Source organism: Symphalangus syndactylus, chromosome 23, assembly GCF_028878055.3.
Source record: "Symphalangus syndactylus isolate Jambi chromosome 23, NHGRI_mSymSyn1-v2.1_pri, whole genome shotgun sequence".
NCBI classification, from domain to species: Eukaryota; Metazoa; Chordata; class Mammalia; order Primates; family Hylobatidae; genus Symphalangus; species Symphalangus syndactylus.
Window position 1 is genome coordinate 10,986,792 of NC_072445.2, and position 17,091 is coordinate 11,003,882.

General features: G+C 46.4%; 1 protein-coding gene across 7 annotated transcripts in view; it reads left to right on the forward strand.

The window, feature by feature from the left end:
• Window positions 1-11,629, forward strand: part of C23H6orf89 (chromosome 23 C6orf89 homolog) — a 47,862-nt gene extending 36,233 nt beyond the window's left edge. For 6 of the 7 annotated variants that reach the window (XM_063632303.1, XM_063632305.1, XM_063632304.1 and 3 more), the window contains 5 exons: window positions 1,408-1,559; window positions 1,682-1,821; window positions 3,555-3,684; window positions 6,676-6,799; window positions 10,420-11,629. In XM_063632303.1, coding sequence (XP_063488373.1) covers window positions 1,408-1,559; window positions 1,682-1,821; window positions 3,555-3,684; window positions 6,676-6,799; window positions 10,420-10,514 — 641 coding nt within the window. In that variant the 3' untranslated portion in view covers window positions 10,515-11,629. Of the gene's footprint in view, window positions 1-1,407; window positions 1,560-1,681; window positions 1,822-3,554; window positions 3,685-6,675; window positions 6,800-10,419 lie in introns of those variants that run through there. The other variant, XR_010119056.1, reaches the window with a different exon arrangement.
• The last annotated feature ends 5,462 nt before the right edge of the window (window positions 11,630-17,091 follow it).

Below are 17,091 nucleotides of genomic sequence, written 5' to 3' on the forward strand. Positions count from 1 at the left end.
TTTGTGGTTAAGAGTCAGTTTCCAAGTATGTTTATTGGTTTAAAAAATTGACTTCGTTTCAGCCACATTTGGTTGTCTGTTATCATTTGTCGTAGGCTCTCTCCTGATTTGGTTTCCATTGGGTTTTAATCAGAACCATCCTCTGAAACATTTTAGACTCAAAGCAGAGTTTAAAACAAACACATCTCTCAGAGAATACAGATGAAATCCAAAGTGGAACAGAAAGTAAACAAGAAATAATGAAATAACATTATAAACAGCATGGCAACAGAGGGAAGCTGGGAAAGGCAGTGCAGAAACAAGAGCCCCTCAGAGAAGGAGCCAAACCAGACAGGCATGTCAGGGAGCCGCTGTCACTCACAGCAGTGTCTGGGTTGGGGGTCTTCCATTTCTGATCAGCATGTGGGGCTGGAAACTATGGCTGGCGGCCCTACCCACCCCCTCCTGAGCTGGGATAGAGGGCTGTCTGTCTTATGGACAGATGCAATTCACTTTAGTCCAAAGATGGCTCCAGAAAAGTCTTATCTACCCTCTCCATCCCTTTCCTCTTCTGTGCCCTTTTCTCACTCTTCCTTCCCAGAGTCCTGGCTCCCATGTGTACTTGTGAACCAAGGGTCTAGGCACACATCCAGCATGTGTGAGAAGTGCATTAGGGCACAGCGATGATGGTGGGGTCACCCTTCTGTCCACACCAGCCCCCCGTGCTGTGGACATTTCAGCCATATGGGTCATAGGTTAGAAAATGTTGGGGGAACTACTTCTTTAGCTCCACATTGCTGAATGTTTTTCCTAGCTGTTATGCTTTATTTGTTGATTTGATTTAGGAAATGCATGACAGATTAAAAGATATTTTCCACAAAGTGTAAAAAGGTATACAGAGAAGAATACCTCTCCTTCCTGCCCGTCCTCTACTCCCTCCTCAGAGGCTGCTTCATATATACCGTACCTTTTCAGCGGTCTCCAGCGCTTATCATTGTTTGTCTTATAAAAATTATTATGGGCTGGATGCGGTGGCTTGCACCTGTAATCCCAGCACTTTGGGAGGCCAGTGTGGGCAGATCACGTGAGCCCAGGAATTCAAGACCAGCCTGGGTGACATGGCGAGACCCCATTTCAACTAAAAATACAAAAATTAGCCAGGTGTGGTGGCATGCGCCTGTAGTTCCAGCTACTCGGAAGGCTGTGGCAGGAGAATCCCTTGAACCTAGGAGGCAGGGGTTACAGTGAGCTGGACAGTGCCACTACACTCCAGCCTGGGCAACAGAGTGAGACTCTGTCTCAAAATAAATAAATAAATAAATAAAGTCGTTATGATGTCTTTCCTTTCTTGTTTCATTGCTGGAGCTACTGGATGTACCAGCTATGCTCTTTCAGCATCTGTTTTCTCCATATCCTTTCCTCTCTCAGACTTTGACCCCTGGTGGACAAAAGACTGTGAGCAGAATGAGTCAGAACCCATTCCTGCCAACTGCACTGGCTGTGCCCAGAAACACCTGAAGGTGATGCTCCTGGAAGACGCCCCAAGGAAATTTGAGAGGCTCCATCCACTGGTGATCAAGGTGAGCAGAAGCCTGAGTCTCCCACTGATTGGCTGCTTCTTAAAGGCCAGGTCAAGCTCTAGGAAATTTCTGACAAGTAACTCTGTGTTGTTTTGTTTTACTTTGTTTCCTGCCTTGCCAAGATGGGAAAGCCCCTATTGTCGGAGGAGATTCAGCATTTTTTGTGCCAGTACCCTGAGGCGGCAGAAGGCTTCTCTGAAGGGTTTTTTGCCAAGTGGTGGCGCTGCTTTCCTGAACGGTGGTTCCCATTTCCTTATCCATGGTGAGTGGGAAAAGGGCCGGGCACAGTGGCTCATGCCTGTGATCCCAGCACTTTGGGAGGCCGAGGCAGGCAGATCACTTGAGCCTAGGAGTTGCAGACCAGCCTGGCCAACATGGCAAAACCCCATCTCTACTAAAAATACAAAAATTAGCCAGGTGTGGTGGCGCATGCCTGTAATCCCAGCTACTCTGGAGGCTGAGGCATGAGAATCGCTTGAACCTGGGAGGCAGAGGTTGCCGTGAGCTGAGATCGCGCCATTGCACTCCAGCCTGGGTGACAGAGTGAGACTCTGTCTCAAAAAAATGGGGTTGCTATGGGGGCACTTAGCTTGCAAGTAGGAAAGGGGCAGACCAGAAATACCCGCAAAACAGTAATAGCTATCACTGAGCCACTACTGCAGGCCCAGCACTTTACAAATCCAATGCTGGCATCCCACTGATAAACCAATGATGAGAGATAAAGGGGTTGGATGAAGAGGTGTGTCAGAAGGAGGGGTGCCACCATGGGGGGGGACAGCAAGTTTGTCTAATAGCGTCATAATTTATTTCTAAGTATGCATTTAGCATTTTATGTGGAATGGGGCCTTATGCGGGGGGCTGAAGAGAGAGTGCAAATAATAGAAGGAGAATTGCATTTTTTGGCACTTGTTTCTGCCAGGCAGTGTGCCTTGGTGCTTAGTGTCTATGGCTCACTGGGGACACTGATAATAACTCTGGAAAGTAGGAATGATTGTTGTCATTCTTCAGATCAGACAAGTGGGAATCAGTAGCTAGGCATGGTGGCTCATGCCTATAATCCCAACACTTTGGGAGTCTGAGGTGGGTTGATCACTTGGGCCCAGGAGTTCGAGACCAGCCCAGGCAACATAGGGAGACCCCATCTCTACAAAAAATATCCAAGCTACTTGGGAGGCTGAAGTGGGAGGATGGCTTGAGCCTGGGAGGTTGAGGCTGCAGTGAGCCATGATCACACCACTGCACTCCAGCCTGGGCGACAAAGCGAGACCCTGTCTCAAAAAAAAAAAAAAAAGTGGGGGGAGGGGGAAAGAAAGAAAAATAGGAAACAATGGTTAAATAACTTGCCTAAGGTTACCCAGCCAGGATCGAAACCCCAGTTTGTCCTGCTGTTCCTTCCTGTGCCCTGCGGAAGACATGGCTCATTCCTTGTGGTTAAGGTTGCTGTCTAATAAGAAAAGAAAGCCAGTTTCCATCTGAGAGAATTAAAATGGCTTTTTCAGGCTTTTTATTAATTTGTTAATGCTTCTATCTTTCTTTAAATGTGCTGTTTGCGTGCAAGAGTGCCCAGCTGAACAAGCTGAGCAGCTTTCCCCCTGCGTCTCCCTGTGCCTCAGAAGAAGGATCATGCTTTTTGTCCCTTCCTCCTTCTGTCTTCTCCCCTTCCCGCGCCTGACCTGCTGTTACTTCCGTCTTCTCCAAGATAGAATGAATAGATTGTTTCTTTCCTTCCTCTATATATTGTTTTAGCTGCAATTTAGAAACGCTCCACCCACATATTCAAATCATGGCTGTTGAGTTTATGCCTGTGTGTGTACATGTTACAGTTCATTGACTCTGTGCAACTATTCTTCAGGGACCTAGTACTTAAGATACTGTACTCATATTTTTCTCTCTTTGCCCACCGCCCACAGTTTTCCCACCATTACTTGGCTCTCTCTTAGTCATGGGCTGGCTTGACCAGTTTAATTACTTTTTTTCTGTTTCAAACTTCTACAGGAGAAGACCTCTGAACAGATCACAAATGTTACGTGAGCTTTTTCCTGTTTTCACTCACCTGCCATTTCCAAAAGATGCCTCTTTAAACAAGTGCTCTTTTCTTCACCCGGAACCTGTTGTGGGGAGTAAGGTAGGAAATTTTGAGAGGACTTGGATCTAGAATTTTCTTTATTTGGGACCTGGACTGATGTCATAACCAAGGCCTTCCCTGCATATTGGCTTAGAGGGTGAATTGAGGGGACACCCACACAGTCTAGTTCTCCCCTCCTGCTGCTAGCCAGGAGACTTGGAGGGGCCCACCTTGTCATGAAGGCAGGTTTCCAGAAAGTCTAGTTACCTTGCAAATCTGTCTCCTGCCCTTAACACCTGAGGCAAGCTACTTTTCTATGTTAAAAGAAGTGAAATCTTAACATTTGAAGGACTTGAGTGTGTAATTAGTCTGGCTTTCCTACCTTAAATTAGAAAGTAGGCAAGCAGCCATGATCGGTGGTCACTCATGCCTGTAATCCAGCACTTGGGGAGGCTGAGGCAAGAGGATTGCTTGAGCCTAGGAGTTTCAGACCAGCCTGGGCAATATGGGGAGACCCTATCTCTATTTTTTAAAAAAAGAAAGAAAAGAAAGCTATAAAGGAATAGTATGTAGATGAATAGAATAACTGCTTCATTTTGTGGATAAGGAAACTGAGCCCCAGAGAGATTAAGTGAGTTGCCCAAGGACACACCCTTTACCCTCTCACCCCCAGGATGGTTTTTGCCAGAAATAAACAATTAAGAGATTTCAGGTAGAGAACTTGAAAGGCAAAAAGTGTGGGAGGCTGGGAAGGATTTGATAGGCAGGCAGCCCAGCTTGGGTAGAAAAGCCCACTCTGCCCCCATCATTTCCCACTTCAGTCTGGGGCCAGGTGCTCAGAGCCAAAGTTACCTCTCTGGGGCCAGTGGACTGGGAGAAGCTGTTCTGCATTTGTGTCTGTTTACTTTTCTCTGAATTGCTCCTTTTGTCGAGTCTCATTCCTAAGGAAGGTTTTTGAGCCTGGATCAGTTTGGGAGAATTAAAAGCATGCATTTTCCTTCGTAGAAAAATAAATTTCCCAAACCGTGGCTCCCTACCAACTCTGGACCGTGGCTTCCACCTCCTGATACTATCGCTTGGCTCCAAATTTGCTGAATTGTGTTAAAGGAATTTAAAAGCCTATAAAAACAATCATTTTGTCTAGAAGTAAGAAGTTCTGTCTGCCAGCACTGGGGTGGAGATGCTGGGCTCTTGCCTCAGATTTTAAAGAAGTTTATCCTGCTGTCGCCGGCTAGAATTCCAGGCCTTTGTATGATTTCATCTTCATAAATATAATCCTGGGACACGGCCTTTATCTTTCTCTTGGTTTTACCACTTGAATACCAAAGTTAATTCCACCAGCGTGTGCAACACCAAGGAGGCCAGCCAAAGGAGTAAATACAGAGTTACTCAAATGCTTACCAGAGTCATACTGCGGTTCTCGAGGATGTTTTGGGAAGGGCAGTGACCAGACAGGCAAAACTCCTGAGAGCCCAGTTTCTTAGAGCATCTGTTTCCCCACCCTGGCCCAAGCTCCCCTTTCCCCGCAGCCTTGTTACCCCACCCTGTTGTCCACATCCCTGGGCCCTGGGCCCTGTGAAAGTCACGTGTCTGTGGGCCCAGTGTCCAAAGGCAGCCTTGGGACAGAAGTGAGGAGCTGGTTGTTAAGTGGCACTCGGGGAGAAGGTGAGGGGCTCCAAGGCCCACTTCACCCACTCACAGTGTGGCCTAGGCTGGCCTGTGCCACCCTGTTGTCTGTTTCTTCCCATCCTGGGAACGGATGAACATGACTCTGCCCACTTCAGGCCTGTGTGAAGAAGGGATACAGCCGCTTGTTTTGGTCCTTCTGAGATTGTTTTGAGGACTACAGATGTTAAGGCTTCTGCCATTATTAGTACCAGTCAACTGAAGGCTAGCTGAAGACACCAGGCTTGTCCCTGTCACCACATTAGCAGGTGAAATGGCTCTAGTGTTGCCATGAAAACATTATGGGCAAGGCCTGTGGCAGCAGCAGAGAGACCAGGGTTGGGGACAGGGGAAGATAGGGCCAAAACCCAAGACTCTGGAGGCCCTGAGTGGTGAAGAGAAAACCAAGACATGGTCCAGGGAGTCAGACTTCTGGCTCCCACTTTATATGGGCATATAAAGGGTTTTTCTGAAGGGCAAGAGATAGGGGGAAGAGATGAGAGAAGAGGCCCTAGGGGTTTTCTGTCATCATCAAGGTAAGGAGAAATGTCCCAGCAAGACCCATCTCTCTGTTTATCCCTATTCCCTGCCCTGGTCCCAGCCCCACCCCAGGGTTCACAGCTCCTTCCCTGGCACACAGCAGGTTGCATTTAATGCCTGTTGCTGGCAGTAGCATGCCCTCAGAGGGGCAGTAGTTACCTTTGCAGGTGCGTATGCTGGTTGTCTCCTTAGTTTTCAAAATCAGAGGCCAGTCTTAGTGTCATTAGTTTTTAATCAGTAGCATGGTATGTCTGCTCCCCTGGGTCTTGCCAGGCAGTGTAAACTTAAACTTGCTGCTGTGCAATTCTTATCAGAGCCCTGGTAGTAAGAAATAACATTCCATGGAAGAGTGCCCAAAGGATATGCTGATTATCTATTTATCTAAAAAGTTTTCATCAAACCAGAATCTCAGAATGTTGTATACTTCAGCCACCATGTGTTGGTTTCTGCTAGAACTACCTTTGTTAAATTGCAATTAGGTATTTTTCTTTGGCTTACTTTGAAGCTGTGGCTAAAAATAGTTGCAAATTATGAAGCTCATGCAGGATCTACTCTGGGGCTCTCGTTGAGGGTATTGCCCACTAAATCACATAGTGCCTCTTTAGGAGAACCCACAGAAGAGATTTTACTCTGGTCTTAGTACCAAGAGATGCCATTCTTAGGGGAAAGTAGTTTGTTTTTGTCTTTTGGACATAATTGCAATTTTTTGTTATTGGTTCTATTTCCTCTTTGCTTAGGCTAGGAAACTCAGAGCCGTATGTGAAAGCATTTTTATTTACTAAACCCCCTGGTTTTATTTTGTTTTCTTTGCCTTCCTTTTCCTCCCCTCCTCGTTCTTTCCTCCAGATGCATAAAATGCCTGACCTATTTATCATTGGCAGCGGTGAGGCCATGTTGCAGCTCATCCCTCCCTTCCAGTGCCGAAGACATTGTCAGTCTGTGGCCATGCCAATAGAGCCGGGGGATATCGGTATGTAGGGCCCCGGGAGGGCAGGGTCAGCCATGTGTCTTTTTAGTTTTTAACTCAAAAGCTATTTTAAGAATCACATACTGCCTTCACAAAAGTTGTATTTAGTAGAATCAAAAATAACATTCTCCTATTAACAGGCTCAACATTTATGCTTAGAAATTAAACAACTTAATGCGAAAACATAGCAGAAAGAAATGTCTTGTACATACAACATATAGAATGCATGTGTCTGTTGATCATAGAAACTTCAAGTTAGGAAGGATTCTGGAAAATATTTAGACCAATCCCTTGTTTTATAGATGAAAAGGTTGAGACCCAGAGAGGAGAGGTGACCACCCCAAGGCCCCACTGTCAGTCGAGCAGAGCATCAGGTTTTAAGTGCCTGCTTGAACACAGTCAAGCCAGGAGAGGGACAATCAAGGACTACAGGAATATATACCCATTTTGCAAATAAAACAATACCAAGCAGTATATAACGGCAATGGTCACACAAGGAAATGTTACCTTCTGTGTGGCTGCCACAGCCAAGTCACAACCTCACACTGATGACTCACCCTTGACCCTGGCTCAGTGTTTGCCCAAATGTGACTTGTCCTGTGCGTTATATCCTAAAAATCTGTTCCAAAGAAACAGGTTTGAATCCACTGCTGTCAGCAGCAATCAGTTTGACAGCCGAGTTTTCTTGGAAGAAGCAAATAAATCAGCAAGTGCCACCATTGACCTCCTTGCTTTTCCTGCCTCACAAAACCTAGGCAAGACCTGGAGTCTCTGGCAGAGCCCAGGCTGGTTTTCCAATTGATTTCTTTTAATTTTACCCATTCAGAAGACCCCCAAGTTCCTAGAAACCTTGCATCTCATATGAGGGTAGGAATTGGACTGCAAGCTCTGCCAAGTTTTAATTTAAGTTATGTAACTTTTATTTCAATTTAGAAATGAAAAATAAAAATAAGGTACAAATCGAGCATTAACTAATAATGGAGCACAGCTGGCCTGGCTCTTGGGAAACTTCGTACAAAAACGAGGATTCTTGTATGGAAATTGTTCTGAGTCTTTTTTCCTGTAATGGAGTGACTCTTAACACAAGAGATGACTATTGCGAGAATCTCTCTGGCATATTTAGGTTTGCAGCATGTGGTTGTGCTTGAACAAGTTTCTGTTTTATATTTTACAAATGCCTAACAATTCAGACAGCTACAGAAACACCTTAGTTATCTGAATTGCAGACTTCCGGCTCGCACAAGCAACCGGAATACCAATTACAGAATTAGGGAAAAATTAAAAAAAATGTCTGGCAGTGATCAAGAAAGCTTGAGCATCAAATGCTGGTACAGATAGTCCGGATTAGCCTCATATCCGGTGCATGACACCTGCTGTGCTGTGCCTGGCTGGTTTGTTGTCTAGAGAGAAAGGAGCCCTGTAGTTGGCAGTGTCTATAAAAGGCCAGTCACATGGCAGAACACAGAGAGGGATGGGCGCTGAAGAGAAGAAGAGGAGAGCAAGTCTTGGAGAAGAATGGGGGCAGGGAGGGGTGGGGAAGCCAGCGAGCACCTGAAGCAGCGACAGAAATAGGCATGATGGCTGTCGCTGCCACGGTTAACAATGAGGACAGGAAAACAGACCCTGACCAAGAAGAATCACTCAGTGTTACAGGACAGATGGCGGTTCCTCCACCTTAGGGACCCTTAAGAATGGCACCATGACATGCAAGTTCTGTGATTTTTGACAAAATGTACATTTTCCTGTGGAGATGGACGGGAGAGGGGTTCCAGATCACCAGAAAACCTTTTGGGGGTCAGGTACAACATCTGCAGTCACTGTACAGGATAGTCATTGCCCATCATGACCATTCCGGAGTCACCAAGTAAAAGCTGAATTCTACTCAGTGCTCTTCGTTTAAAGATGAGCAGGGCCCATAGTACTCTAGAATAAATTTCCCATCAAGAGATGTTTTTTGTTTAAAATTTTATTTTCTTATGGTAAAAACACTTAACATGACATCTACCCTCTCAACGAATTTTTAAGTGTACAAGACAGCATTGTTAGGGCCAAGCAGGGTAGCTCACACCTATAATCCCAGCACTTTGGGAGACCAAGGCAGGAGGATTGCTTGAGCCCAGGAGTTCAAGACCAGTCTGGGCAAGATAGTAAGACCTTGTATCTACCCAAAATTATAAGATTAGCCAGGCTTGGTGGCATGCGCCTGTAGTTCCAGCTACTCAGGAAGCTGAGTTGGGAGGTTCTCTTGAGCCCAGGAATTTGAGGCTGCAGTGAGCTATGACTGCACCACTGCACTACAGCCTGGGCAATGAAGCGAGACCCTGTCTCTAAAATCAGGGAATTAAATATTTTTTAAAGCCACGCGCGATGGCTCATGCCTGTAATCCCAGCACTTTGGGAGGCCAAGGTGGGCAGATCACCTGAGGTCAGGAGTTCGAGACCAGCCTGGCCAAGAGATGATGAAACCCCGTCTCTACTAAAACTAGAAAAAATTAGCCAGGCATGGTGGTGCGCACCTGTAATCCCAGCTACTCGGGAGGCTGAGGCAGGAGAATCGCTTGAACCTGGGAGATGGAGATTGCAGTGAGCCAAGATTGTGCCATTGCACTCCAGCTTGGGCAACAAGAGTGAAACTCCGTCTCAAAAAAAAAAAAAAGAAAAAAAGAATTTCTAAAAGTATTGTAAACTACAGGCACAATGATGTTCAGCATCATTGGGGATTATTGAAAGGTTAAAGTTTTTAGGTTTACCTTCATAGCCCACTCAAATGATAGGTCAGTGTTTCCTAAACAATTCTTCAGATTACTCATGACCCCACAGGTGGGACCAGAAGCCCCTTGAAAAGACCGTTGGCAAATAGGGTCTTGAGTCAGTTGACTTTGGGAAATGCCTGTCTTGTTGATGCATAGTGCATTATTAGTGTATCAAAGATGTTGAAAAGCCTTGGAGAAACCTAGTGTTTCTCAGGCTTACTTGGCCATGGAACCTATTTTCTTTCGAATATCTTACAGGACACTACTGTTTGCCGAACCCAATTTGGGCAATGCTGGTTTAGGTTTAGGTTAATCTGGATGTTGTGTAATGAAACTGCATTATAGATAGACACAGGAAAATTGGCTAGTAGGTCTTGTGCCCCCTCAGAATCCATTCTGTCTTCTTGCTGTAAAAGCTGAGACTTGATGCCCAACAGCAGCCTCATCTAGAGCATCTTGCCTTTGTAAGCCTGCTGAATTGTGATTCACAGTTCCCTGGGTGAGGGGCGGTGATAAAGCATTTAAAGAGGACTGATAATAACTAGGAATACTTATGCTAGGAAGTGCTAGAAGACTTTCAGAGCAATTTGTCTTTAAGCCAGGTATGGTGGCCCACACCTGTAATCTCAGCACTCTGGGAGACTGAAGCAGGAGGATCGCTTGAGCCCAGGAGTTCAAGACCAGCCTGGGCAATATAGTGAGACCCCATCTCTTAAAAAATAAAAAAGAAAAAAAAGGAAACTAAATTAAATAGAAAAAGATTTGTCTTTGACTCTGCAGTGCACCCTGAGGGCCAGCTCTGGCAGACCTGCCTTGCTCGTGCCCACCTTCTGACATTTACATGCTTTCCTGTTGCTATTTCCCCTCAAGGCTATGTCGACACCACCCACTGGAAGGTCTACATTATAGCCAGAGGGGTCCAGCCTTTGGTCATCTGCGACGGAACCGCTTTCTCAGAACTGTAGGAAATAGAACTGTGCACAGGAACAGCTTCCAGAGCCGAAAACCAGGTTGAAAGGGGAAAAATAAAAACAAAAACTATGAAACTGCTTTCTGGGAGTTGGTTACTTAGTTACCTGCCCTTTGCATGCATGTGTGAACCAGCTGTGAGCTGCAAGGCAGTGGCCAGAGCCTAGCCCTCCTGACTCTTCCTGCAGATGGCTCAGGAAGGATTCAGCCTGGCCACTTGGCTAGGACTCTGCCAGCACCCATCTGAGACTGACCTCTTCCGGGCCTTTGGGCACTATGACCTTGATGCTGCCCTTGAGGCAGGAAACAGGGCTGGTGCCTTCCTTCACCTGCATGGCCAGCTTCCTTCCCTGGCAGTGGAGAGGGCAGCCAACAGGTTCTAATGTCAGAGCCATCCTTTACCGGGTGGGCCTGCCTGTCCCCATCTTCCCTGTCACATCACTCTACTTTTTGGAAGACCATGGCTGATTAAAGAAGTTCTTGTAGTTTCCCAAGCAAAGTGGAATCTAGAACCAGTGAAAAAAGTTCAGGTAACTTTGAATTGCGTTCAGGAAGTACACTTCTTTCCCATTGTCCGTGGCCCTTGGAGTCTCTGTGACGCCAGGCTAGAGTCTGATTATATAATAATTCACAATGGTAACTCCCAAGGTAATGCCTTCTTCCATTTCATCAGGTTCTTATATCGCCACTGCACTCCCTCCCCTTCTCCCTTGCCTGTCTGGATGGCTTCTCAGAAGCTCGGCTCTAGCCCTCCCTGCCTTGGGGGGGCCAGAGCCCACTACTGCTGAGGCAGCAGTGCTCTTGTCAGCTGTGTTGCCTTTACCAAGTGTCTTCAGAGGGTTATGAGCTAAAGTAGCTGGCCTGGGGAGAGGGAGCCTCCCTGGGTTTGATCTTTAGGGTCTGACTTTCTGCAGAGAAGATGTTTTACAGATGTGTCAAAGCTGATGTAATGTGGTTGGGGGAGGAAATCCAGACCCAAAGTGTTTGTCAGCTGGGTGTGCAACTGCCTATGTGATCCTCTGTCTTAAAATGATTTCTGTCTGTGCTGGGAAACAAAGGCAAGGTGAGGTGTTTTTCTTTTTTGTAATAATACAAAGCTGTGTGTTTCTGATTGGATGATTCACTATGTGCATTGTTTTCTCCCAAGTGCTTTTAGTAGGTAGCAATCGAATGGTGTAAATAAGGATGTTCTTTTCCTGTTCCTTTTATTTTTTTCTGTCATTATTCTTTTATTGACACCACTAGATAGCTGGCCACTGGTCATGCCATTGCCAAGATGAAGAAAAAGCAAACTACACTTTGGCCTCTGGTTCTGAATTGTAGAAATCAAATGGATACAGTAGGTGTCTATGTCAGAATTATGGATCAGAGGCAGACAATGATGAGTGAAGACGGTTGTGAAGCCCTCTTCATTCCTGGAGGAGCCTGCATCTCATCTCTCGGGCCCTCTTTCTCTGTGGGTCTCATGAACAGCAGTGGAGACCATTGAGCACTTGAATGGCCTGTTTGTCTGTGGGCTTGCAAAGGACAAGCAGAGTTCACAGAGGTCAGGATAGAAACAGCAGAGCCTCCTCCACGGGCTTCAGTGAAACTGCGATGAACTGTACCTGAGGGAATTTTTTCTTAATCAAGCCCTTGTGTGGATGAATACAGGAAAAACAAAACTTGTGTACATATAAAAGTCATGCTGTTAAGCAGTTATGATTTAAGAGGTTTTAAGTCAGAGGGATCATCTAGAGGCCGGCTTTGTGCAAGCTTTTATAGCCTTCTGCAGTGTCCTTACCCTGGCTGCACATGGGGAAGGGCTATGTGTAAACAAGTGCTCTGGAGGCCTCTGAGAGTTTTTAAAAATCAGACCCGTTAACAAAAGAGAGGTTTCTTAGAGGAACAAAGCAACTATTTTGATTATTGAGATCTCTGTTTTGTTTCTGTGAGTTACTCCGTGTTCCTTTCCCCATTTCACTCTTGCCCTTCACATCTTAAATGTCCATAAAATACCCACTTCAGCTCAAAACTTTGAAAACTAAGAAACCCTTGCATGTGTTGGTATTCTGAGGCATCCCCTGGGAAAGTCCCCTAAGTCCCATTTTGTACTTCAACAAAAAAATGACTGTAGCAGAAGATAAGTGGATACTTTTATGCATATACTACTCATTTTACTTAAAATCTACCCAGTTCAGACTTGAATGTAGACTTGTATTAGGGGAGAATTCTCCAAAGAGGGTTTTCAACATACACAGAAGCAGTCCAGCTTCTCAAGTTAATTTTGATAAGCAGAATCTACTACTGGCCAGAGCGACAGGAGTGGCTAGGGGTTGCCAGCCAGTCCCTTTCTGATGATCAAGGCCCTGCACAGCAGGATGCCACAGGATGCCCCTGCCATCTAGCTAGAAGCGTCAAAAGTCCCTCTGTATGACCCGGTGTGGGAAAGAGGGCTGTCAGGATGAGAAAGCGGGGTTGCAGGGTGACAATAAGACCACCTAAGCAACTCCCCACCTCCACCACCACAATAAGAACAAAACTGTAGGGCTCTAAAGAGGGGGTGGTTTACAAGTTTATTGAGCATTTACTAGGAGGTGACATGGCGATGACCTCTGTACATGAGTTAGGTTCACTTTCATGTGGCCCCCCACTACAGAGATGTGTATGCCCAGCAGTCAGCTCTCTGAGGAGACAGGCTACTTTGGCCCCAGTTTGAAGCATTTCTGTCCAAATGTCCTGAGCTCTCCAGCAGTCAAGTAGTGAATGGATACCATACTTATTATGGTTGATGAAAAGAGGCAGAGCTTATCCTCAATTTTTTTTAGGGAAGAGGGGAATAAAATAAAAGTGGTTCAAGCTGGGCACGGTGGCTCACACCTGTAATCGCAGCACTTTGGGAGGCTGAGGCAGGCAGATCACTTGAGGTCAGGAGTTCAAGACCAGCCTGGCCAACAGGGTGAAACCCCATCTCTACTAAAAATACAAAAATTACCCAGGCGTGATGGTGGGCGCCTGTAATCCCAGCTACTCGGGAAGCTGAGGCAGGAAAATTGCTTGAAACGGGGAGGCGGAGATTGCAGTGAGCCAAGATTGTGCCACTTCACTCCAGCCTGGGCGACAGAGCAAAACTCTGTCAAAGGAAAGGAAAGAAAAAAAAAAGAAAAGAGAAAAGAAGAGGAGAGGGGAGGGGAGGGGAAGGGACGGGAGGGGAGGAGAGGAGAGCAGATTGGGGGGCTCATGTTCTGAGAGAAAGGAATAATAACATTTGTCTAGTACATTCCAGTCTACAAAGTGCCTGACACACATGATCTCCTTTAATCCTCACCCAATCCTGTAACGTAGGTGTTAGACCCCCATTTCACAAGTAAGTAAGCGGAGGCTTAGAGCAGTTAACTGCCGGCAGGTAGGTAGCTGGTTCCATAGCACGTCATGTTCCTGCTGCATCACAGCATGGTGCAGAAGAAGGACAGCTGTGGATGTCGTTGACTCAGATGTGCCCCCGTTGGGGTGGGAGAACCCAGGGATGGGGATCAGCAAGCCAGGAACTCCACAGGGTTTGTTTTTAAAACTCTGCTGGACAGAAGTGGAGGAGGAAAGAATCTAACCATATGACTTTTATAAAAATCCTTTCACTTTTCCCCTCCCCATTTGAAAACTCTTTTTAAGAGTGAATGTAGCTGAAACACAACCGTGTCCAGCCATTTTCCTGTCTCCACATTCTTCCAGATGTGTGACAGAGGAGGGACTCTGCCCAATTCCAGTTGTGGGTCCCCTTGGAGTTTACATCACTTGTTTTTCAATTCTTGGTTTTCTGTTCCCTGCTACCAAAACCCAGCATAGGCCTCAGTGTACACTTATTTTAAAACAAAAACTCACATTTCGTAGCTGCAGGTGATGGTCTCAGTCATTTTAATACAGCCTGGAATGAATTTGCTTATTACCCAGTCACTTTCATAGTGAATATTCAAACCCCAAAGCAAATGTTTGCATCTCCTTGTCCATAAAGGAGAAAGCCAGGTTATAGGAGAAAGAGAGGGAAAGGCGCCATGTCTGTTTGCACAGAGAGAGGCAATTTTGTCTACCTTTCGAGAATCAGTTATTAAACAGAAGGGCCTCTTAGGATTTTCAGCTCTCCTAACAACGAAGGAAAAGCTCTCTTGAGTATACAAGTTCCACACTCATTACCTTTCAGTGGTGACCCATCACCCACTACAATTTGTTGAAGGAAGGGAGTGTCAGAGATGTGCTTTAAAATTGTACTTTAGGCTGAAATTCTCTCCATATTTGGACCTGCAGATGTTGTGTACAGAACCGACGCATGTCAGGGTCAGGAAGCTAGGAGGGTGAAGGCGCTTGTGGAGACAGCCCTGCAGCAAATGAAACACGGGAGCCTCCGGGAATGTGTTTGTGTCACCAGCAGCAGGCATTTCCCTGTCCTCCCCACCCCCAGTCTCCACATCCCCAGCGGCCTCTTCCAGAAGCATGTCAGGGAGACGGACAGGTGCTCTCCTTCTCGTGCACCACATCCAAGTCCACCCACCGTGGAAGCAGTGTGACTAAATGCTGGCCTTGAAGAGAAACCCTCAGCCAGCTTGTCTGTTCTCCAGGTCCCTCAGTGTCTCTGGTTTCCCTGCCCTGCATAATTTAAGCATTAGTGCTAAATACATCTGTCATTTTCCTCTCCCTGGAGACTGTGAAATGTCCAGACTTTTTCAGACTAGTGGATGGAAGGAATGTTACATAACTAAGTGGAGGCCTGGAACTGTCAGGATTTGATAGGGCTGGACCAGAGACTGTTCCGCCTCTGCCTAGTGTGTCTGTCAGGCAGGCAGCAGCCATCAGTCCAAGAACGAGCCACGGCGGCAAGCACTGTGTGGAGAAAGGAACCCAGCCGAGGTCTGAGTTTCAGACAGAAACTGGGGAGTTGGGACATCTTCTCTGTGCCAGGCTTCGTTGACACCGTCGCTCCCCACAGCAGCTCCTTGGGGCAGGGGGGTCACCTATGCAGCCACCCTTACGGTAGCATCCCATTCTTCACACTGCAACCCCTCAGCACTTCCAGGAAGGTGACAGGAGCCAGCAGACACATGACATTCCCAGAGAGCCCTGTCTTATGCCAGACAGGCTTCCCTCCATACTTCTTTCCACAGTTTTACCCTCAGAAAAATGCTGGCTACAGTCTTCCCTTCCTTCACCTCCACCCTGGGGAAGGGTCAGTAACCAGTGCCAAGGGGTCGGGGAAGGAAGAGGCACAGGCAAGCCAGGGACTCAGCGCAGTGCTCCCTGCCATCATCGGGGACAGGTGCCAGGGTCAGCTGCAGCTCTCCTTCAGGGAGCAGGGTGTGGTGGCCCTGGATGGTCCCAGGGAGCAGAGGGAGGCAGGCAGCTGTCACAGCCACAGCAGCTCTGAATGGCTTGAGCTTTTATTATGTGGTCAAGTGCAGGATACTGCAAACTGGTCAAGACTTCCACCATGTGAAGAATGTATGTAAATTAAAGTGTATTGTAGTGAAGGTTTTTACTTTTGCAATTAAAAGTGTTGGTTGATAAGAACTTCCCTCTTGTTGGTGTCGTTCTTTAATTTCCAGTTTTCTCTTGTTTCCTCTTCTCCCATGACATGAGAAACTTCTAGCCATATCCTGCTGGTGAGGCCGGCCTGTGGGGCTCCTCTGTGCCCGCCTGGCTTTGGTCTCTAACATTTGCACCCAGCACTGTCCTTGCATTCACAGCCTCCACTTTCTCTGCACCCCAGACGTTACCCACAGCGGCTTCTCATCTGCTATTCCCGTGAATTCTCAAATCTCAGTCCTCCTGTTAATACCCTTCCCTGTCCGTGCACTTCACCCAGAATGCAGGTGAGCCCCTGGACGCCTTTTTCTTTCTCACCAGCTTGCTGCACACAGCCCAGATGCCCTCCCAGTGATGCCTCACCCATGGCGTCCTTGGTTCTCGCAGGACGGCCAGGCATGTGTGCGGGACTCCAGGCCCCTTGCTGGCTCGCTCCAGCTGCCCCCAGATGACAGGCTGCTCTCAGCACTCAGTTAACTTGGTGGATTTGAGTCAAGACATTTGTGTGTGTGTTCATTTTTTGCCATTTTATATATATATATATATATATATATATACTTTCATATAAATATGTAAGTATATATACTTTCATATAAATATGTAAGTATATATACTTTCATATAAATATATAAGTATATGCTTTCATATAAATATGTAAGTATATATATACTTTCATATAAATGCATAAATATGACCATTTTTTATATGCTGTTAAGTGTCCTCCTGTTTAATTTTTCTCTATTACTTGCTGCCCCTTCCTCTTCCCCATGTTACCCCACCCCTTTTCCTAGTCAGGTAACTGTGATATATACACAGCCATACCCTGCCGTGTATTTTTCCATAATTTCTTCCATGCTTTCTAATCAAAAACAAGGTTTTGTTACTGCTTTACCGAAAATGGGATCATATTACAGGCCCTTTCTGTGTCCTGCTTTTCTCACTCAACTCCTCACAGAGTTCTCTTCAGGTCAGCTGGTAGAGCTCCAGTCCCTTCTTCTTAATGGTTAATACTCCATGGCGTGG